We start from the raw sequence: 24,455 nt of genomic DNA on the forward strand, positions 1-24,455 counted from the left end.
AAGACCTTATAGTTTTTGAGAAAATCGATTTTTAAGTTTCAAGGGCAAAAATGTCTTTTAAATGCGGAAAATGTCTGGTTTTTTTTGCACAGGTAACAATAGTGTATTATTTTCATAGATTCCCCCAAGTGGGAAGAGTCTTACTTACTTCGTTCTGAGTGTGGGAAGTATAAAAAAAAAACGACATGGGGTCCCCCCTCCCAGACCTCTTTAACCCCTTGTCCCCCATGCAGGCTGGTCTGCTAAGGACCAATGGGGCTCCTTGGAGCCCAAATTCAAAGATGCTTAGAGAGCTCTGAGCTATATAGCTCAGAGCTCTGTCAGGTCTGTGCAGCGCAGACGCGTATGCGGCGGCTGAGCGGCGAGTGACGTCGGGTGCGGCGTAGTTACAATGTAACAAAGTTGTTACATTGTAATAACTTTGTTACATTGTAACTGATAGAACATTTCCGAGGCTATTTCGAGGGATCATTTATTTAAAGAGACAGGTAAGTATTAATGGTTAATTAAGAATATTAAATGACTTTTTTCGTGGTTATGTTTTTTGTTCAATTAAAATACTTTTTCTAAGTGTTTGTGTGTTTATTTACTTTTAACTCTTAAAGGAAATGGGTAAGGGGTACAAGTACCTCTATACTCATTTCTCCTGGGAGGGGGGGTGGGCATCTGGGGGACCCCTTTTTAAAGGGGACTCCCAGATTCCACCATGAACCCCCCCCCCCCCCCCAGGAAATCGCGACCTCCACCTCCACCGCCCATCGGAGGTGGAGAAGAGCCCCTTGTCCTTGGATTGGACAAGGGCTCGGAGGGGGAGGGGAAAGCTTGGCTGCCCCTCCCCTTCCGAGACACCCCAATCCATGGACCATGCGGGCTGGTATAGTCAGGGTGCGGAGCCCCACGCGGCCGGTGCTCCGCATTCTGGCTATCCCAGCCTGCATGGGGGACAAGGGGTTAAAGAGGTCTGGGAGGGGGGACCCCACGTCGGTTTTTTTTATATTTCCCACACTCAGAACGAAGTAAGTAAAACTCTTCCCACTTGGGGGAATCTATGAAAATAATACACTATTGTTACCTGTGCAAAAAAACCTGACATTTTCCGCATTTAAAAGACATTTTTGCCCTTGAAACTTAAAAATCGATTTTCTCAAAAACTATAAGGTCTTTTTGAAAAAAAAATGTTTTCCTCTTATTCCCACTGATCCCCTTAATATACCCTGGGAATTTGGTGTTCCTAAACTTTAAGCAGGCTTTGCTATTAACCGTTAAAGTCGGCGGGTTTTTAAATGTATACATTTTTACTTTGAAACTTTAACATCGATTTTCTCAAACACTATAAGGTCTTTTTGAAAGAAATTTTTTCCTCTTATTCCTCCTGATCTCCTTAATATATTCTCCAAATTTGAGGCTCTTGGCATTTAAGGGGGCTTTGCTATTAACCCTTAAAGTCGGCTGCTTTTTTACATTATACGGAGCGTTACGGTTTAACGCGAAATTACGGTAGCGTTTAATGCGAAATTACGGCATGAACGAAACGCGAAATTACGCGTTGAAAATTACGCTTACAGTATTTTCAATTACGATTTTAATGGCAATTACGCTACCGTAATTTCGCATCGTAATCGCAAATTTCGCATGCGTAATTATAGTAATGCGAAATTACGAAAATTTCGGCTCAGCTCTAGTTACGGAGAGCCGGGGGGGAGACTTGGGGGAAAGGACTAAACCATCTGTTCAGTTTACCTGTCAAGGCCTCCCCTAGGCTGACTTTCTAGTTGAAGTCCGTCAGTGTTTAGTGCAGAGGCTGACACTACAGGCTATAGTGATATGTAAATATATAAAGGTACTTGCTAAAAAATGAAAATAATTACACTCTGAAGCTTCTGTATTATTGATGTAACTAATATGGGGATGCTTAAAAACTAAACGTTTTGCGTTAGTAGTCCTTTAAGAAGCACAATATGGGGAAAGAGGCGCCCTGGTGTATGTATAAAACCATTTAAAAACAGAATAAAATAGAAAAAGGTTGAGGTGGCTTACCTCAGTGACAAAAACTTTTGTGTAAACAGAGTTTTTATTTTGCACAGGCGACGCGTTTCACGGATCTGAGCCGGCTTCCTCAGGCCAATAAAAAAGCCTTCCAGAATAGGGAGTCTCTCTCCCTATTCTGGAAGAGATGGAAGAGAGGCTCCTATTCTGGAAGTTTTTTTTTTTTTAATTGGCACTTTTATTGCCCTGAGGAAGCGGGCTCAGACCCACGAGACTCGTTGCCTGTGCAAAATATAAACTCTTTATTTACACAAAAGTTTTTGTCACTGAGGTAAGCCGCCTCAACCTTTTTCTATTTTATTCTGTTTTTAAATGGTTTCATACATACACCAGGGCACCTCTTTCCAAATATTGTGCTTTAAAGACGTAGAAAGAGTGATTAATTGCAACTCCATGCTGCCGCCTGCCACACTGGTCCTCAATAGAGGGGGGAGCACAGAGGGGACCCGAGGAGAGGGAGGGTGGAGTCAGGTGCCTCTCCGTGTGCTGCTGCTCCCCTCCGCCCTCACAGCGCCCCCCCTCCCCAGTCCGCCTGGGTATTGAAACGGGGCTGGGTGGTAAAATTAGTCAGTGATTGGCCAATCAAAATTGAAAGTGTGGACCTGGCTTTAGATAATTAGACTACGGATAAGTACGCTGAGTGAGGAGAGGTGAAATCATTTTATTGACATGCATACAATACATCAGGTTATGTTGAAGAGCTACAAGGCGGAGCTGACTGATCAGGAGAGGATGCTGGGAGATTTGGGTTTACAGAAAGGAATCCTAGGAACTGGGATGTTGCTCAATAGTCTTCATCATCCACTTCCGCAAGCGGTGCACATGTGCGTAGAAGCCGTACTTCCCATTCCGATCGCAGCCCTCGCCCCAAGACACGATCCCCATCTGGTACCAGCGTTCACTGATCGGATCCTAAAAAACAGCAGAAAGGAGGATGGTGTTACGGTTCTGTTCAGCAGATGAGGCTAAAGAGGCCCTGTAGTGACATATAGCAGAATGCAGTAAAGAGGCCCTGTAGTGACATATAGTAGAATGCAGTAAATTATTCAGGATACCCACTTTTACAGTAAATATCCTAGCTATAGATTGCTGTATATTGATATGGAGCCCCGCCCTCCCAGTGATGTTTAGCCTTAGCCATTTAGCTATGTGGAATTCTCCTCCCAGAGCATTCTGGGAAACCAGAGATATTTTCTATGGGCTTCACAGCACACAGCAAGCAAACATTCTGCGGTGATGCACCTGCCAGCAGTATGGTCGTCACATGTGATAAATTTCAGAAAACGTAAACCAGGGAGAGGAGAGATTTTACAATTGGCAAACACTGACTAAATCATTTATAAATAAATATTGTAAAAAAAATAAATAAACAAATTGTATTCATAATGTTAGTTTTAATACAGTTCATCTTAAAACTCCAGGCAAAGTGTGCTAAATATGCAGACAGGGCCGGTTCTTAGATGAGGCAAGGTGATGGGCGCAGTGTAGCAGGGGGCGCACAACTCACTAAGCTATCATTCCACTATTGTGTTTGAAGCAGAAAGAAATAAGAAAAGGGGATACATGGCAGTGACTGCAAGCCAGATAACTAGAGATTAACCACTTGCCGACCAGTGGATTTCGGTATGATCTGTGCTGCGTAGGCTCTACAGCCCGCAGCACAGATCAGGTTTTAGCCAGGGCGATCAGACTTACCCCCTTTTTTCCCCACTAGGGGGATGTCCTGCTGGGGGGGTCTGATCGCCGCCGGCTCTCTGGGCTTTGCGGGGGGGGGGGGGGGGGGGGCTCTTCAAAGCCCCTTTCCGCAGCGTTTTCGGCGCTCCGTCTCCCTCCCTCCCTCTCCCTCCCTCTCTGAGCTGCGCAGGACGGATTTCCGTCCTGCGCATTGTGCTTCAGCCTATCAAATGACGGCGATCCCCGGCCAATCAGAGGCCGGGGATCGCCGATCTGCCTTACGGCGCTGCTGCGCAGCAGCGCCGTATGATGTAAACAGCGGGGATTTCTTCCCCGCGTGGTTACATTTTGCCGGCGAGCCGCGATCGGCGGCTCTCCGGCTGTTCACGGAGACAGCCTCCGTGAACGGACATGGAAAGGCCGCTCGAATGAGCGGCCGTTTCCATGGAAACCCGCAGACGACCAGTTTACGCTAATCGGCGTTAGCTGGTCGTCAAGAGGTTAAGGTGTTGGAGGCCCTGGGGCACCTCTTAGTCTAATAGCAATCAGTGTGTGACGGCTGGGGTGCGAGGGAGGGATGGGGGAGGGGCCTCTTAGTCTAATAGCAATCAGCGTGTGACGGCTGGGGTGGGAGAGATGGAGGGGCGCACTTTAGTGTCTCAGCCAAGGGTGCTGGAGGTCCCGGCTCTGACACCAACGCGAGCTAAATTCAGGGCTGCACGATACCCGCGGTAGTGCTCTGAAATGACCTGCAGCCTTTACTATTTTGCGGCCGCTCCTTGCATACACCGTGAGATGTAAAGTATCATGACCATGACACTTTACTAGCGTGGCCACCATCATGTTCGGGATACTTCACATCTCATAGTGCATGCAAGGAGCGGCCGCAAAAGAGAAACGGACTCGAGTAATTTAAGGGCGCGCGCTATGCAGCACTACCGAGCATAGCGTGCAATCCTGTATTTAGCTCACGTTGGTGTCATTAAGTTCACGTTGCTATAGCAACACAGCTTAATGAATTAGGCCCATTGTGAGAAGCGGATGGCTCACTGGCCGCGCAAAGTGCCCCTTTCTCTCTCTCTCTCTCCCCCCTCCATTCAAAGCAGCGGTGGCTCCCTCCCGCTGACGTTACTCTTTAGCAGCGCCCCCTGTGTCCTCTCCATGGTTACAGCACTCAGGGCCAGATTTATCAAAGCATTACCAACAGTTTTTTCTTCTTAAACTGTTCTAACCAGCAGGGGAACTGTTCTGCATGATAATAAGAAACTTCTTAATTCCTTAATTAGTTAATAGCGTCAGTTTAGCATGGATTTCTGGAGCTGCACTTCAGAAAAGTGAAAAATACACCTCTAAACTGCTACAGATTAAGAAGTGCTTAAAGAGAACCTGAACTGAAAATAAAAAGTCAAAAAACCCATACACAGGTGATACTTACCTCTCGTGTAGTCGACTACTCAATCTCTTTCTACTCTCCTGCGTCCCATTTGTCCACTGTGATCAATGGATTTCTCCGTCCTCCATTTTAAAAATGGCCACTACCCCATTACAGCTTCCTGGTCAGCACACTGTAAAACTGTAATATCACCCACTTGAGCCATAGGGAAACATGGACATTACCTTGCACATTCAGTTGTAACTGACAGCTGCTGATATATAACTGACAGTAACTTGTATTTTTCAGTTCTGACAAAATATTGTCAGAACTGGAAGCGATCACTGTAAGAAGAAAACGGTGAGCTTCTGAGAGGAACTGACAGCGAGGTTAGTATGTAATATTCATTTGCAGCTATGTCATGTGTTTATTTTAATTAGTTTTCCTTGCTTCAGGTTCCCTTTAACAGCAGTTCTACAGATAGTGCAGCAGTGCAGGCTAGTCATGATTTGTGAAGGGCTCCTCCCCCTGCTGCCAGGTGTCCTCTGAAGCTGTTCCGTGCTTATCCCTTCTAGTGCTGGGCATATGCAATACAGCAGATGTATTGGTTACCTCAGCAACAACAATTTGCCTCACACACTGCATTGTCAGGGATACTGTAGGGGGGGGGGGGGGGGTCGGGGGAAAATGAGTTGAACTTACCCAGGGCTTCTAATGGTCCCACGCAGACATTCTGTGCCCGCACAGTCACTCACCGATGCTCCGGCTCCGCTGCTGGTTCACAGTGGACAACCACTTCGCCTGCGTTGCCGTGTCCTCGCTCCCCCTGATGTTACCAGGAGCGTACGGCACAGGCACAGACCATACTGGGCCTGCGCAGTACCCTCCTGGTGACATCAGCGGGAGTGAGGACACGGCAACGCAGGCGCAGTGGTTTTCTGACTTTAAAGTCTGAAATTCCAGGAAGTGAACCGGAGGTGGGCCGGAGCATCGGTGAGTGGCTGCACGGGCACAGGATGCCTGCAGGGGGCCATTAGAAGCCACGGGTAAGTTCAACTCATTTTCCCCCGACCCCCCCCCCCCCCCTACAGTATCCCTTTAACTCCTCCTATTCCTAACAGTTTAAGAAGGAAACTGCACTATTCTTAACCTCTTGCCGACCGCGTCACGCCGATGGGCGTGGTCGTGGCGGCAGCTCCAGGACCGCCTAACGCTGATTGGCGTAAAGTCCTGGGGCTCTGTTTTGCAGGAGATCGCGCACAGACGATCCGCCGTGTGCTTACTTGTACAGCGCTGCGATCAGGAGCAGCGCTGTACTGGGGACAGCCGGCTGTCTCCCTGGGGGACAAGAGAGTGATCGGCACTCATAGGCAGAAGCCTATGACAGCTGATCGCCATGGTTGGCCGGCTGGGGGGAGGGAGGGGATTTTGTAAGAAATAAATAAAACAAAAATAGTAATAAATATAAAAAAAAACAAAATAAATATATAACACGGCCGGGAGGGGGGGGGGTGTGCGATCAGAGCTCACCAACAGAGAGCTCTGTTGGTGGAGAGAAAAGGGGGGGGGGGTCACTTGTGTGCAGAGTTTTACGGCCCTGCAGCTTGGCCTTAAAGCTGCAGTGGCCAATTAAACAGAAAATAGCTTGGTCACTAGGGGGGTTTAACACCATGGTCCTCAAGAGGTTAAGATGTCTGAGACAGTTCTGCATGGATTTCTAAAAGCCTACCAATATTTTTGAAGAGTGATGTCAGCGTTGGAACGCATGGAGCTGGTGAGCTCCATGCGTTCCAGGACCTCATAGGTGCTGCTCGCCGCTGCAGAGGGAGGGAGCAGCCACCGCTATGAATGGAGGGAGAGAGAGCGAGAAAAAGGAGCACTTTGGGTGGCCAGTGAGAGGTCCACTTCTCACATTGGGGGCTACCTACAGTGTCTGCTTCTCCTGGGGAACGGGGGGGGGGGGGGGGGGGGCGCAGCCTCACGCTTCCCTTAGGCTGGTTTTACACTTAGCCATTGCGTTGTGGCAAACTGCAACACAGAAAACGTCATTCAAATGATGCTGCGGCAGAGTACGCCGACAGGGTGATATGCACAACACCCCCCCCCCCCCCACCACACACGCCCTTTGCTGCCCCTGGCCCAGTGACGCACTCCCTGCTGGACAGGAAGTGTGTCACTGGGACTCCCGGCTTAACCCGCCCTTTTTCACGTCATTCCATAAATCTTGTGTATCGCCCATTGACTTTCATTACTTCCACCACCACTGTGTTGCCATGGAAATCCAATGGTAACATGCTGTTGACTTTGCGGCGGATCGGGAAATTTCGGTGCGTTGCATTAAGTGTGCTCTATCACTAGATCTGGAAGTGGACCAATCAATTGATAGTGCATTTACTTGGGCCATTTTCCAGCCACCTGCATGCAAGCCAGACTTGTCTACATCTCCTTGATGATCTCTTTATACAATGCACTAGAAGACCTAAGTTTCAAAACGGGCTCTAGGTCTGTGTTGAAACCCCGCCTCCCTCTCCTCCCCTTCCTTCCCTCTCATCCTCCCCCATGACCGCAGTACAGTCACCGTGCATGCGTGCACCCGCCGCGCGCATCCGCTGCCCGCCCCTTCTGGCCCTGTCCCCCCCTAGCTCTCCTTAGTCTCTGCGTCCCTCCCTGCACATGCGCAGTAGTACAAAACACGGGGGACACACACAGTTAGTGCAGGGGTAGGACGCAGAGACAAATCGGTTTTATTATAGAGGCTGTGTGGGCTAAGCAGGATGCAATCACCTGAGATCATGGGCCTTGTACCCAGCGGAAAGATTGTGTTCCATGATCCGAAACCACCTCAGGCAGGAATATAGTGTTACATTACATATTGTATTGATGAAACCATTCATTTTTTTTAAAGAACTTTTTACACTATTTTAGAAGGAGGTTTAATAGTTTATGCATAAACCACTTTTTATTTTTTTTCCTCATTCGCGAAAGAGGTCCTTTAAAGAGAATCTGTATTGTTAAAATCACACAAAAGTAAACATACCAGTGCGTTAGGGGACATCTCCTATTACCCTCTGTCACAATTTCGCCGCTCCTCGCCGCATTAAAAGTGGTTAAAAACAGTTTTAAAAAGTTTGTTTATAAACAAACAAAATGGCCACCAAAACAGGAAATGGGTTGATGTACAGTATGTCCACACATAGAAAATACATTCATACACAAGCAGGCTGTATACAGCCTTCCTTTTGAATCTCAAGAGATCATTTGTGTGTTTCTTTCCCCCTGCAGTTCTCATGCACTGAAGTTTCAGGCTGCTCTTTTCTTTCTGCAAACAGCTTTGCCCTTGTCTGTAATTCTTCAGTATGTGAAAGCCCAGCCAGCTCAGAGGACGATTTATCCAGCTTGTAAAAGATAAGAGAGAAGCTGCTCTAATCTAAATAACACAGAGGCAGTGTGCATAGAGGGGCCTGGAGGGGGAGATGCATCACAGAACCACAACACTGAAGAACTTGGCAGCCTTCCAGACACAGGCCGACAAGTCTGACAGGGGAAAGATACATTGATTTATTACAGAGACTGTGATAGCAGAAAGTGCTGCAGTAAGCAAGAACACATTAGAATAGCTTTTGGAACTTGTAGGATGATAAAAAACAGGATGCAATTTTTGTTACGGAGTCTCTTTAAGAGTTCAGTTAGAGTTGTTATCCAAGACGTCTGTGACAAGAAGTAACAGCACACAGCCTCCAGCACCAAACCCTGGCAGGGCCTCAATTACCTTGTGACCACTCTAGACAAGCTCACCTTCATGACAAACGGACCTCCGCTGTCCCCTTCGCAGGCGTCCCCACTCTTGCCTTCCTCTGGCTTGTAACCTGCAAACAGGAAAGGGTAAAATCTATTAAGTCTCATAGGCTTAGTCAATTTAAAGTTTTGTTGTGCTTTCCAACCTCCAATACTGTATAATGATCTTCCTTGTTCAAAATAATGTGTACAACAATCTTCTGGTAAAACCGAATGAGGGTTTCAGTGTCACTAGTAGAGTTTTAGATCATAACACGACATTAAAGAGACTCTGAAGTGAGAATAAATCTCGCTTCAGAGCTCATAGTTAGCAGGGGCATGTGTGCCCCTGCTAAAACGCCGCTATCGCGCGGCTAAACGGGGGTCCCTTACCCCCCGAAATCCCTTGCGTGCAGCTGGGGATCTCTTCCGGATTGAGGCAGGGCTAAGCGCCGCAGCCCTGCCCCACGCGCGTCTGTCAGGGCGTATCTCCGCCTCTCCCCTGCCACTCTCAGTCTTCCTTCGCTGAGAGGGGCGGGGAGAGGCGGTGATGCGCCGCTGATAGACGCGACTAGAGGCAGGGCTGCAGCCGTTAGTCCTGCCTCTGAAGATATGAAAATATTCTCGCTTCAGTGTCTCTTTAAGTAAGTCTTTAAAAAACCTAATGCAGGTCAGGTAGATATAAAAATGGCCAACACAGCACAGTAATGTAACCACCTTCAAACGCCGCCTGAAGCTCTTTGCAGCCATAAGCACCGGCGTACCTACCGGGGATGCGACCCCCTCAGCCGCAGGGGGGCCCGGGGCTGCTCTGGGGCCCGCTCACTGTGCGTGGGGGGAGCGCTGCTCTGGACCCCCCAGCAAGGTGCTCAACTGGCCGCAGCGTCTAATAGACGCTGCGCCAGTTCATTCCCCGCAGCCCCGCTCCAGCAGCCTGCATAGTCTCCGGCAGGCAGAGCAGGGCTACGGCAAGATGGCCGCCGAAGAAGCCCTGCACTGGAGACTATTTGTGTCTCTAGTACAGGGCTTCGGCAGCCATCTTGCCGTAGCCCTGCACTCTGCCTGTCAGCGCGGGAGATGTGCTGCAGGAGGACTCTGGGAGCTGCGAGCCAGATGCTGGGAGAGGAGACTTCTGTCAAGTGAATTGTTTTTTGTTCACAGGTGCATTTTTTTTTCTAGTGTCTGCTGCCCACATTATGATTTTCTGGTGTCTGCTGCCTACATTGTGATTTTCAGGTGTCTGCTGCCCACATTACGATTTTCTGGTGTCTGCTGCCCACATTGCGATTTTCTGGTGTCTGCTGCCCACATTACGATTTTCTGGTGTCTGCTGCCCACATTGCGATTTTCTGCTGTCTGCTGCCCACATTGCGATTTTCAGGTGTCTGCTGCCCACATTGCGATTTTCAGGTGTCTGCTGCCCACATTACGATTTTCTGGTGTCTGCTGCCCACATTGCGATTTTCTGCTGTCTGCTGCCCACATTGCGATTTTCTGGTCACTGCTGCCCACATTGCGATTTTCAGGTGTCTGCTGCCCACATTACGATTTTCAGGTGTCTGCTGCCCACATTACGATTTTCAGGTGTCTGCTGCCCACATTACGATTTTCAGGTGTCTCCTGCCCACATTGCGATTTTCAGGTGTCTGCTGCCCACATTACGATTTTCAGGTGTCTGCTGCCAACATTGCGATTTTCAGGTGTCTGCTGCCCACATTGCGATTTTCAGGTGTCTGCTGCCCACATTGCGATTTTCTGGTGTCTGCGGCCCACATTACGATTTTCTGGTGTATGCTGCCCACATTACGATTTTCAGGTGTCTGCTGCCCACATTGCGATTTTCAGGTGTCTGCTGCCCACATTGCGATTTTCAGGTGTCTGCTGCCCACATTGCGATTTTCAGGTGTCTGCTGCCCACATTGCGATTTTCAGGTGTCTGCTGCCCACATTGCGATTTTCAGGTGTCTGCTGCCCACATTGCGATTTTCTGGTGTCTGCTGCCCACATTGCGATTTTCTGGTGTCTGCTGCCCACATTGCGATTTTCAGGTGTCTGCTGCCCACATTGCGATTTTCTGGTGTCTGCTGCCCACATTGCGATTTTCTGGTGTATGCTGCCCACATTACGATTTTCTGGTGTCTGCTGCCCACATTACGATTTTCTGGTGTCTGCTGCCCACATTGCGATTTTCAGGTGTCTGCTGCCCACATTGCGATTTTCAGGTGTCTGCTGCCCACATTGCGATTTTCAGGTGTCTGCTGCCCACATTGCGATTTTCAGGTGTCTGCTGCCCACATTGCGATTTTCAGGTGTCTGCTGCCCACATTGCGATTTTCTGGTGTATGCTGCCCACATTACGATTTTCTGGTGTATGCTGCCCACATTAGGATTTTCTGGTGACTGCTGCCCACATTGCGATTTTCTGGTGACTGCTGCCCACATTGCGATTTTCTGGTGACTGCTGCCCACATTGCGATTTTCAGGTGTCTGCTGCCCACATTGCGATTTTCAGGTGTCTGCTGCCCACATTGCGATTTTCAGGTGTCTGCTGCCCACATTGCGATTTTCAGGTGTCTGCTGCCCACATTGCGATTTTCAGGTGTCTGCTGCCCACATTGCGATTTTCAGGTGTCTGCTGCCCACATTGCGATTTTCTGGTGTATGCTGCCCACATTACGATTTTCTGGTGTATGCTGCCCACATTAGGATTTTCTGGTGACTGCTGCCCACATTGCGATTTTCTGGTGACTGCTGCCCACATTGCGATTTTCTGGTGACTGCTGCCCACATTGCGATTTTCTGGTGACTGCTGCCCACATTGCGATTTTCTGGTGTCTGCTGCCCACATTACGATTTTCTGGTGTATGCTGCCCACATTAGGATTTTCAGGTGTCTGCTGCCCACATTGCGATTTTCAGGTGTCTGCTGCCCACATTGCGATTTTCAGGTGTCTGCTGCCCACATTGCGATTTTCTGGTGACTGCTGCCCACATTGCGATTTTCTGGTGACTGCTGCCCACATTGCGATTTTCTGGTGACTGCTGCCCACATTGCGATTTTCTGGTATCTGCTGCCCACATTACGATTTTCTGGTGTATGCTGCCCACATTAGGATTTTCAGGTGTCTGCTGCCCACATTGCGATTTTCAGGTGTCTGCTGCCCACATTGCGATTTTCTGGTGTCTGCTGCCCACATTGCGATTTTCTGGTGTCTGCTGCCCACATTACGATTTTCTGGTGTATGCTGCCCACATTGCGATTTTCAGGTGTCTGCTGCCCACATTGCGATTTTCAGGTGTCTGCTGCCCACATTGCGATTTTCTGGTGTCTGCTGCCCACATTACGATTTTCTGGTGAACTCTGCCCACATTACGATTTTCTGGCCCACATTACGATTGTCTGGTAAATTGCTGCCCACTTTACAATTAATTTACAGTGAAACGCTGCCCCATTACGATTATTTGGCACCTATGGGGGGGGCCCCATCCAAATATTCGCAGGGGGGCCCAGTGATTTCTAGTTACGCCCCTGGCCATAAGTGTATGTCCCAGTGACCGTACAACAAGCAGCGTCAGGAGGGTAAGGATCAGGTAATCGCAGCCTGCACCACGATTGAATCATATTGTATAAGACCCTATTAGACGGTCCAGGCCTCTTTCTCCTCTTCTATTTCTAAAGGTGCGTACACACATGCGACTATAGTCGTTTGAAACGATCGTTCCCTGATCATTTAAAACGACGATCGTTTAAAAAAAAGCAACCAACGACTATTAAGTCTAACGATGGACGAGCTAGATCGTTAAAAATGAACGATCTAGCTTGGCGGATTTTTTCCAACGACTATCGTTTGCAAAAGTAGTACATGGTTGGAAACGGTTGTTCGTAAGGCTTGACATGCGCATTTCGCTATTTCTGCATGGAACTTTTCATTTTTATGCGCAAGCGCAATAGTTGCTTTACGTGATGTAACGTTCGTACTAACGATCAGATCGTTACACACCTTTAAAAACTAACTTTACTTAGGTCGTTCTTTCATCAATTAAAAGTTCGTTCATCGTTCACAACCAACGATCGTTGTCGTATGTGTGTACGTAGCTTTAGTCTGTCTACTTTTTTTCTTGTCTTTTCTTAACTGTTTAATTACATGGGTATAAGTATCCTTGATAAGGGTAGTGAAATAGAGGTAAGCTGGGTTGACGGGGATTGGAGATATTTATAAGGTTGAATGCCCTGGAAATAGTATTATACTTAGTACATCTGCAGAGGTAGCCAGGGGCTCAATTGGTGAGCCGTCAGTTTACACACTGGATTTCATTTGTTACCTATGTAATTTCTAAATCATGTATTGTATCTATTTAATAGGATGGTGTTAGGATTCCTCCTGTGGCGTGTTTTGTCCATTGCAGGTAGAGCTGCAAATGGACAGTTCTGGTTTGTCAGCCTGCATTCGGTTGTGCATTTGCAATGAGTCACTTGTCATTTGCAATTGCTCTGCAGTTCTGGACAGCTCAGAATGCTGTCATCATTCCACCAATGGCTTACTACAGCTGAGCTGCAGCCTGATAGCCCTGGATTTCCTGCATGCATGTTGTTGCATAGGACTGCATGCATTGGTACAGATAGTCTTTCAGCTAGCAAATGGTATCAGCTCAGGATTGAATGATTACCATTCAGCTGTGTGGAGATTTGCATGCTTGCATCCATTGGCTGATGCCAGCCAGTGATGCTCATCCGAGCTCGGATATCCGAGGTACTCGGATATTCTAGCTCTTTTTTCACTATTCGAGCTCGAATACCGAGCTCGAATAGTATTAGCTATCCGGGCTGTGCTATCCGAGCGCACTCGGATAGCAATCAGCTATCCGGAGATATCCTAGTTATCCGAGCTCGGATAGCGTCATCCGCTCGGATAGCATCACGTCACGTCACCTCGAGTCCTCACAAGCGAATCAGAGGGCTCCCAGCCCTCTGACTGCAGCCAATCACAGAGGGGGAGCCTGGCCAAGCCCCCCTCTATAAATAGCGGGCACCATCTTGCCTCACTCGTCCTGCTTGCGACTTACTGACTGATAGTACTAAGAGAACTACTCCAGTGCTTTTTGTCTGTGCAAGTAGTGCATTTATTGTTCAATACACCAAGCGTTTTTACACTCCAACACTTGATATTCACCTGTATTGCTTTGTATTGTAGATAGATTGTATTTTAGGCAGTTTAGGTTGTGTGATTAGGGACTAGGGAGGGAGACTGTCACTGGTGCTGCTGCAGGCCTGCAGCCAGCCGCTAGGCCCTGTGCCTAGGCAAGGCAGCCTGCCCTGCTCTGTGCTCTAGTCTCTAGTTACCTGTGCTCTCACCTGTCCTACTCTACTGTACTACTTCTGTGTTAGATAGATTATTGTACTATTTTGTAGTTAGCAGGCCCAGCTTTACTGCTATATACCTGTCCTGTATCTGCTCTCTGTAATCTAGTCACACCTGTTCTATTGTTTAGCTAGATTCTTCTATTGTTTAGTTAGTACTGTAGTACTGCAGTCAGTGCTAGTAGATGTTAGAGTAGTAGTACTACTGTGTTAGCTTTCTACAGAACTGCTGTGCTGTGAGCAGTGCCAGTGTGACAGTTAGTGTGCACTAGTGTCTTCTCCTCTGCTGTCTGACTGGTACTTGGCACGTGCCACATCCGGCATGCTCCTGGCACACGTTACACCTGCTGCTGCATTTCCCTGCTGCCTGTGCAGCTCCCACCGCCAGGGTGCCACAGGCCACTGATATATTTAACCCAAAACACAATTGCTGCGTAATTTTTTGGAGGTGTCTGCGGTGAAAACTGTCATGTCCCAGTTGTGCGGTTGGACTTTGGACACAATGCACGACTGCTGTCTGGAACCTAGGCCTGATGTTTATTTACAGCTATTTTTTTTGGTGGGGGATTTTAAGTCCCCACATCATCAATTAGTGTTCCCCTTTACAAAATAATGATGCTACATGCCTCATATACCCTAAAAACGTTTTTGAAGCAATTTAAAAGCCACTTCCGGTTTTTCTATCCGGATATCCGAATTTGCCCGGATAGCCCGGATACTGTGGTCGGATATCATTTTGAACTCGGATATCCGACCCGGATCGGATATCGGGGTATCCGGATCCGAATCGGATCCGGATTTTGAAAAGGGGTATCCGAGCATCACTAATGCCAGCATAAAAGTGCAACACTAGTAACCAATGTCAATTTGGTCTCTCCGTTGCCCATAGCAACCAATCATTTGTGTAGTCACACTAACTTAAAGAGACTCTGTAACATTAAAAAGATCCCCTGGGGGGTACTCACCTCGGGTGGGGGAAGCCTCCGGATCCTAATGAGGCTTCCCACGCCGTCCTCTGTCCCACGGGGGTCTCGCCGCAGCCCTCCGAACAGCCGGCGACTGTGCCGACTGTCAGTTCAATATTTACCTTTGCTGGCTCTAGCGGGGGCGCTGTGGCGACTTTCGGCACGGAAATAGACGGAAATACCCGATCTCCGTCGGGTGTGCTCTACTGCGCAGGCGCCGGAAACTTGCGCCTGCGCAGTAGAGCAGACCCGACGGCGATCGGGTATTTCCGCCTACTTCGGCGCCGACAGCCGTCAGAGCGCCTGCGCAGGAGCCAGGAAGGTAAATATTACGTCACCGCTGCACGGAGGGCTGCAGCGAGACCCCTGACGGATGGAGGACGGCGTGGGAAGCCTCATTAGGATCCGGAGGCTTCCCCCACCCGAGGTGAGTACCCCCCAGGGGCCGTTTTGTCATTACAGTTCCTCTTTAAAGAGAGTCTGAAGCGAGAATAAATCTCGCTTCAGACCTCATAGATAGCAGGGGCACGTGTGCCCCTGCTAAACTGCCGCTATCCCGCGGCTTAACGGGGGTCCCTGATCGCCCAAACCCCCTCGGTGCAGCGAGGGAGCGCTTCCTGGTTGGGGCAGGGCTATCCGCCGCAGCCCTGCCCCACGCGCGTCTGTCAGCGCGTATCTCTGCCTCTCCCCCGCCCCTCTCAGTCTTCCTTCACTGAGAGGGGCGGGGGAGAGGCGGCGATGCGCCGCTGATAGACGCGACTGGAGGCAGGGCTGCAGCCGTTAGCCCTGCCTCCAGGAGCGACCAAGTCTGCGATCAAGTGTCGCAGTGGGGGGTTTGGGGGTCAAGGGACCCCCGTTTAGCGACGCGATAGCGGTGGTTTAGCAGGGGCACACGTGCCCCTGCTAACTATGAGCTCTGAAGCGAGATTTATTCTCGCTTCAGAGTCTCTTTAAGACGTTCCATCTTTGATCCTGGGATGCTGAGAATCCCTAAGCAATTACCTTTTGTAAAGAAAAAAGCTAATTCTGTTTTGCCCCTAGCAACGACATCACCTGCTAGCCTTGTTTCCCTACAACCAGGAGGAGATGCACACCTTGCTTCTCTAACTCGTTATAATGGAGGCAAGAAGTCTTTTCCGACTTTCTTGCAGAATTGCAAAATGTTGAATTCATGTTCTTTTTTCAGATCAGCTACAGCATTTCAGCAGTCCAGGTTTATTATCTTATACCTGCTTGATAGCCAGATGAGAACTTGGGCTGAGGAAGTTGCTGATGAAAATGAGGGGGTTTTTGATGACCCTCTGAAATTTGTTAAATTAATCGCAAAACGTTTTGCGAAAAAATACAAACAAATCCCTACTGATTTGTTTTCTGCATCCTGCAAACCATATGATCCAGCAGACACCAATAGTTGCACCACATCAGTTTCTGAGTCTCAGCAATCATGTTTAGTAACCTTAGAACCCCAGCATCTGAATTTTCCAATTTTACAGTTGAACGGTGGTTCAGATGCGCAAACATTGTATCCTGATCTTCCTGTTTCAACACCTCGCTCTAGTTCTGTGAATGGATCAGAGCATCTGTTATGTGAACCTGAAATCACAGAATCATTGCCTTGTCGAGAAAATGTTCCAGTAAATTCGCCCTGTACCATGAATTGCGCAGTAGTTCTGTCCAATGAAGCTCAGGTCACAGAATCATTATGCTGTCCAGCAGGTGCTTCCATGTTTCTGCCCTGCAATATGGACTGTTCAGTGACCCTGTTCAGTGAAGCTGAGGTCACAGAGTCTTATGCTTCACCCGGTACTTTGGATGCTTCAATATCTCTAGCAGAGGACTCAAAGGCACTGCTTACCTTAGTGGGTGTTGCAGTAATATTCACCTGTTTAGCAGCTGTCTTAGAATTACAGTCCACTCTAAATAAAACGTGATGAATCTTTGTCCAGTGAAGCATTGTCCTCGTCAGGGGTATTTTGGGTACATTGCCCTGTACACAGTCTGATATTACTAAGGTTGTGGAGTCCCTGTCTGATGTTGTAGCAGCCGGGGAACTCCAGCCCTGTCCTCTGAGGCTAGATTCACAGTGGGACGTTGCGTTTTGATGCCATGTTAAATCAATACACACCACAAGACACACCCCAAGACCTGCTGCCATTTTGGAGATGCTCAGATCCAGGCATCTAGCCATCACAATTTGTCCCTTTTTGAGGCCACTCAGATTCTTACATTTGCCCATTTTCCTGCTTCTAACACACCACCTTTAAGAGCCAAATGCCCACTATCTGCCTAATACAGTATGGGCTTGATTCACAAAAGGGTGCTAACTTAGTTAGCACGCCTAAAAGCCCCTTAGGATGCCCAAAACCCTTTATGGCGTGCAAAGTTATCGCGCGCAAAGTTTAGCGCTGTGCGGTCGCACTGCCTGCGCCCGAATCGTCGCACTGTGTGACGTTTCGGGTGTGACGTTTCGGGCGCACCCGATGCGATGTCTTAGGCGCACCAGGTGCAACGTTTACGGCGCACCAGGTGCAACGTTTTGGTCGCACCCGGTGTGACATTTCACGCGCACCGCACATCGCTAAACTTTGCGCGATAAATAAAAGCTTTGGCCGTGCTAACTGAGTTAGCGCCCTTTTGTGAATCAAGCCCAATATATCCCACTATTTAAAGCGGTATCATCACCATAAAAAAACAAATTTCAACAGCAACTGGTCTGAGTGTATTAAGTGATAAAGATGCTAAAACTTTCAAAACTTTTTCTGCTGTTATGGTTTGGAGTTATCACATACCTTAGGAGTACTGGCCCTTTAATTGCCATTGGCTAGCAAAACAGTTGCATGCAGGGGGGTCTTTTGATCGACAAAATATTCCTCCTCTTCCCTTTATTTCCCCCTCCTTCTAATAACATAAAGACACTGCACTTTCTGGTATAGACCTCAGTGGGAGTGTCTGAAGACTCTGGGAGGAGGGCGGGTAACGAATACACAATTAGCAAGAGGAGAAAAAAAGAGTGAGGGAGGAAATGACGTCAGGATTAGCTTCATTCAAAGGTAACCAAGATGGAAACGGTCTAGAATTGGATTCTCTGCTGTTCCTTTATAAAATTCACAGGAATCATAATGTGGACAGCGCAATACATCTGTTATGTAAGCAGAACTAATATTTATCTACTTATATAGGTGTTTTTTTATTTTTAGGTTAGCATATGTGTCACTTGTTCTTGCTCCAGTGTATTAAGATAATCAATATTCACCACTTCACCTCCCAGTAGTTTGAATATTGTGGGTAACTGGCATGTATCAGCAGACTGTAAAGATGACTTGTGATTCAACCAATCAAAAACACTTTGCACCAATCAGCTGGTTAATGAGGGCAAGAAGTCCCCAAAACTTACCTGAATACTGAGAAGGCAAGTTTCCTAAGAGACACTAGATCACCCTCGGCCAACAATCTAGTGTGTGTACGCCCCAAGGCATTGTTTAGTGACCCATTGAAGGCTTTTCTAAACACACATTGATAACAGTTTGGGTCTGCAGCCCCTATTTTTACGCCACTGGGCTATAGGGTAAAAAAGGCGTAAAAAGGATGGCGTTTGCACTCCTAAAACTGTAGGAGGAGTAGTGTATAGAAAATGGCCAACAGAAAGAAATAATAACAGTCTGGAAGAATAATAAGCTGAGAATGTTTCATTCGAATAACAGTATTTTGCCTCTTTCAAGGCAACATAACTAAGAAAAAGCTGAAAAAGAATACGTTGAATACAATTGAATAACAGTATGTTGGCTTTTTCCAAGCCAATATTCTCTTTTCACTCCAGAGTTGCCCTGTCCCTCTGTCCACACTGAAGTCTTAGGAAAGGGCCTCTTACCTGCGCAGAACATGTTATCTGTGACTTTGATCTTGGTGGAGGCTTTGCAGGTCTGCTGGTCCACAACAGGAAGGTTAACCTGCTGGAGGACCTGTGGGAGTGGAGGACCCCCCGAAGTCCATGTTTCCTGGAGATTTCCCCAACCTGTAACTCGACCTTTGAATCCTGACTGAAGAAACCTAAAAATAAAACCACCACAGTTAGTTACAGTGTGTGATCTTCCCTGCAGGAGGCGGGACAACAGTGTGAGCTTTCTTGAAAGAGGCGGGACAACAGTGCGAGCTTCCCTGTAGGAGGCGGGACAACAGTGGGAACTTCCTTGCAGGAGGTGGGACAACAATGTGAGCTTCCCTGCAAGAGGAGGGACAACAGTGTGAGCTACCCCGCAGGAGGCGGGACAACAGTGTGAGCTACCTCGCAGGAGGTGGGACAACAGTGCGAGCTTCCCTGCAGTAGCTGGGACAACAATGTGAGCTTCCCTGCAGGAGGGGCGACAACAGTGTGAACTTTTTCTTTCCTTTTTTTTTTTTTTTTTGCAGGAGGAGAGATAACAATGAGAGCTACCCTGCAAGAGGCAGGACAACAGTGTGAGCTTTCCTGCAGGAGGTGGGACAACAGTGTGAGCTTTCCTGCAGGAGGTGGGACAACAGTGTGAGCTTTCCTGCAGGAGGTGGGACAACAGTGTGAGTTTCCCTGCAGGAGGATGGACAACAGTGTGAGCTTTCCTGCAGGAGGAGGGAAAGCAGTGTGAGCTTCCCTGCCTTAGGTTGGACAACAGTGTGAGCTTTCCTGCAGGAGGCGGGACAACATTGCGAGCTTCCCTGCAGGAGTTGGGACAACAGTGTGAGCTTTCCTGCAGGAGGTGGGACAAGTTTCTTACAGTGTGTGATCTTCCCTGCAGGATGCGGGACAACAGTGTGAACTTCCTTGAAAGAGGCGGGACAACAGTGCGAGCTTCCCTGTAGGAGGCGGGACAACAGTGGGAACTTCCTTGCAGGAGGTGGGACAACAATGTGAGCTTCCCTGCAAGAGTAGGGACAACAGTGTGAGCTACCCTGCAGGAGGCGGGACAACAGTGTGAGCTACCTCGCAGGAGGTGGGACAATAGTGGGAGCTTCCCTGCAGGAGGTGGGACAACAGTGTTAGCTTCCCTGCAGGAGGCGGGACAACAGTGGGAGCTTCCCTGCAGGAGGTGGGACAACAGTGTGAGCTTCCCTGCAGGAGGCGGGACAACAGTGGGAGCTTCCCTGCAGGAGGTGGGACAACAGTGTGAGCTTCCCTGCAGGAGACAGGGCAACAGTGTGAGCTTCCCTGCAGTAGGTTGGACAACAGTGTGAGCTTCCCTGCAGGAGACGTGGCAATAGTACAAGCGTCCCTGCAAGAGGAGGCAGGGATGTATCTGAGTAATATAGAGCCTGTGTTTAACATTGAAATTGCAATTCAAGGGAAAATGCAAAATTGGATGCAAATCTGACATTTGAGAAAATTTGAGCTCATTTGTACCCGCCATTAATCCTTCAGGGGGCGATCTCTTCCTACCTATAGCTAGAGTTGGGCCGAACGGTTCGCCTGCGAACGGTTCCACGCGAACTTTCGTGGTTCGCGTTCGCGTCCCGCAGGCGAACTTTTGCGGAAGTTCGGTTCGCCCCATAATGCACCATAGAGGGTCAACTTTGACCCTCTACATCACAGTCAGCAGGCCCAGTGTAGCCAATTAGGCTACACTAGCCCCTGGAGCCCCACCCCCCTTATATAAGGCAGGCAGCGGTGGCCATTACGGTCACTCGTGTGCTGCCTGCGTTAGTGAGAGTAGGGCGAGCTGCTGCAGACTGTCTCTCAGGGAAAAATTAGTTAGGCTTAACTTGTTCCTGTCTGGCTGCATACCTGTTCTGTGAACCCACCACTGCATACCTGTGCTGTGAACCCACCACTGCATACCTGTTCATTGAACCCACCACTGCATACCTGTTAATTGAACCCACCACTGCATACCTGTTCAGTGAACCTGCCACTGCATACCTGTTCATTGAGCCCACCACTGCATACCTGTTCATTGAACCCACCACTGCATACCGGTTCAGTGAACCTGCCACTGCATACCTGTTCATTGAGCCCACCACTGCATACCTGTTCATTGAACCCGCCACTGCATACCTGTTCAGTGAACCTGCCACTGCATACCTGTTCATTGAGCCCACCACTGCATACCTGTTCATTGAACCCACCACTGCATACCTGTTCATTGAACCCACCACTGCATACCTGTTCAGTGAACCTGCCACTGCATACCTGTTCAGTGAACCCACCACTGCATACCTGTTCTGTGAACCCACCACTGTATACCTGTTCTGTGAACCCACCACTGCATACCTGTTCAGTGAACCCGCCACTGCATACCTGTTCAGTGAACCCACCACTGCATACCTGTTCAGTGAACCCACCACTGCATACCTGTTCAGTGAACCCGCCACTGCATACCTGTTCAGTGAACCCGCCACTGCATACCTGTTCTGTGAAGCCACCACTGCATACCTGTACTGTGAACCCACCACTGCATACCTGTTCATTGAACCCACCACTGCATACCTGTTCATTGAACCCGCCACTGCATACCTGTTCAGTGAACCTGCCACTGCATACCTGTTCATTGAGCCCACCACTGCATACCTGTTCATTGAACCCACCACTGCATACCTGTTCAGTGAACCCGCCACTGCATACCTGTTCATTGAGCCCACCACTGCATACCTGTTCATTGAACCCACCACTGCATACCTGTTCAGTGAACCTGCCACTGCATACCTGTTCATTGAGCCCACCACTGCATACCTGTTCATTGAACCCACCACTGCATACCTGTTCATTGAACCCGCCACTGCATACCTGTTCAGTGAACCTGCCACTGCATACCTGTTCAGTGAACCCACCACTGCATACCTGTTCTGTGAACCCACCACTGTATACCTGTTCTGTGAACCCACCACTGCATACCTGTTCAGTGAACCCGCCACTGCATACCTGTTCAGTGAACCCACCACTGCATACCTGTTCAGTGAACCCACCACTGCATACCTGTTCAGTGAACCCGCCACTGCATACCTGTTCAGTGAACCCGCCACTGCATACCTGTTCAGTGAACCCACCACTGCATACCTGTTCTGTGAACCTACCACTGCATACCTGTTCTGTTCAGTGAACCCGCCACTGCATACCTGTTCTGTTCAGTGAACCCGCCACTGCATACCTGTTCAGTGAACCCACCACTGCATACCTGTTCTGTGAACCTACCACTGCATACCTGTTCTGTTCAGTGAACCCGCCACTGCATACCTGTTCTGTTCAGTGAACCCGCCACTGCATACCTGTTCTGTTCAGTGAACAGTTTGGTGTGTCAGTGTGAAGCAGTACCTTAATTACACTACCTAATTGATGTATACACATGCAAGATGTTTTAAAGCACTTTAGGCCTGTCATTTAGCATTGAATGTGATTTCTGCCCTTAAAACGCTGCTTTGCGTCAAATCCAGATTTTTCCCGGGGACTTTTGGCATGTATCCCACTCTGCCATGCCCCCATCCAGGTGTTAGACCCCTTGAAACATCTTTTCCATCACTTTTGTGGCCAGCATAATTTTTTTTTTTCAAAGTTCGCATCCCCATTGAAGTCTATTGCGGTTCGCGAACTTTAACGCGAACCGAACCTTCCGCGAAAGTTCGCGAACCCGGTTCGCGAACCTAAAATCGGAGGTTCGGCCCAACTCTACCTATAGCTAACCAAGTATCAAAGGGGCAGCAGATGTACAGGGCGGAGTTTACGCTTGCCATGACAGTGCCACTTACTTCTGTACTATCTCTTTGGTGGGAAGGCACACGGGGTGGATGTAGTTGGTGAAGGTCAGAGGTCTTCGCAGTTGCATCAGTGCAATATCTCGATCCAGGTTCTCCTTCCAGTTGTATTTGGGGTGGACAATAATTTTCTGGAGCTGCAGAATTCTTTCATCCGGCTTCTCGTACCTAAATGGAAAAACAGAACCCCGCACGTCTGTCAATATCTGGTCATGGTCAGGTGCGTAACTTCAGTGGCCAGGGCCCCCCAGCGGAAGCATTGTAGTGGTATCCCCCTTCCCCCCTATATACACCTGATGACGCCAAGAGGGCGAAACAGGTCGGGTTGAGAGCAGGAAACTATCTTGAAATCCACTGCACTATTATGTTGTAGTATCACCTGAGTATGGAAAGCGAATATTGCCTTCGGGATCCTGGTTGGGGTAGAATGTGGATTCGAGTAATGTTTATGTTTTCCCTAGAATTTTTTTGTTTTAACCTACTGAGCTACCCCCCTCTGTCATTTCACCCCACCACTCAAACGAGTGCGCTACAGCATAGACTTGATAGGCCGAAACCTGATTGGAAAGGAGAACCGCATTCTCTGATCTACAAATCTTCAACTGGCTCAGGGCCCTGAGGCAATCTCCCAGGTTGCCCCAATGGTAGAGCCAGCCCTGAGCAACAGCAGTAATCGGAGAAGGAGAGGTAATCCCATCAGTAACCCACAGAAAAATGAAGTTGCCTCCTGTAATGACCTTTATTTCCTACAATGCAACAAGGTCACAGTCCAGGGCCATGGCCATGACATCACACTGTGGGAGGGGTTTCACCACAATATCAACCATACAGACCTCCCTGATGATCTATTTGAGAAAATGCAAAGATTTCTTGTGGGAAAGGGGGTATAAAAAAAAGACATTTTTATTGAAGGAAACAAAAAAACCCAAAAACATTTAAATTAAAAAAAAAAAAAGTTGCAGCAGCAATCAGATGCACCCAACAGAAAGCTCTGTTGGTGGCAGGAAAAGGGGCAAGATTCATTTGTGTGTTAAGTTGTATGTCTGTGCAGCGCACTGTTAAAGCTGCAGAGTGTTGAATTGTAAAAAATGGCCTGGTTAGTGGTCACTAGAGGAGTATAAACCTGTGGTCCTCAAGCCGTTAAAAGGTATTACTTTTACAAAGCTGTTTTTATTACCTACATAAATGGCACTCCAGTGATCTAAAAAATGCTACTTGATTTTTTGATGGTGGAACACCCCCCCCTTTTAACCTGTTGCCGACCACCTCATGCCAATTATCGTGAACGCAGCGGCTCCCCCAGGACCGCCTAACGCCAACTGGCATAAAGTCCTGGAGGCGGAGATTGCACACGCATCCCCGTTCCATCATCAGTCTCCCAGCGGAAATCGCTGCTAGGAGACTGTTAGACGGCAAAACTGCCATCTATTCACATTGATGCCTATGACAGCTGATCGCTGTCATTGGCTGGCCGGGGGAGGGAGGGTTGGGAGGAAAAAATAAAATAAAATAGACAAATTTATTAAAAAACAAACAAATAATAAACAGGGCAG

The 24,455-nt window shown here is 48.5% G+C and overlaps 1 protein-coding gene across 1 annotated transcript in view; it reads right to left on the reverse strand.

Moving 5' to 3' along the window:
- Nucleotides 1–2,687: 2,687 nt before the first annotated feature.
- Nucleotides 2,688–24,455, reverse strand: part of F2 (coagulation factor II, thrombin) — a 98,777-nt gene continuing 77,009 nt past the window's right edge. The window contains exons 11-14 of the mRNA XM_068261660.1: nt 22,897–23,070; nt 19,058–19,236; nt 8,888–8,958; nt 2,688–2,958 (exon numbers count right to left, since the gene is read on the reverse strand). Of these exons, the coding sequence (XP_068117761.1) occupies nt 2,812–2,958; nt 8,888–8,958; nt 19,058–19,236; nt 22,897–23,070 (571 nt within the window). The 3' untranslated portion in view covers nt 2,688–2,811. The remainder of the gene's footprint in view (nt 2,959–8,887; nt 8,959–19,057; nt 19,237–22,896; nt 23,071–24,455) is intronic.

The sequence above is a fragment of the Hyperolius riggenbachi genome, chromosome 11, assembly GCF_040937935.1.
Source record: "Hyperolius riggenbachi isolate aHypRig1 chromosome 11, aHypRig1.pri, whole genome shotgun sequence".
In the NCBI taxonomy this organism is placed as follows: Eukaryota; Metazoa; Chordata; class Amphibia; order Anura; family Hyperoliidae; genus Hyperolius; species Hyperolius riggenbachi.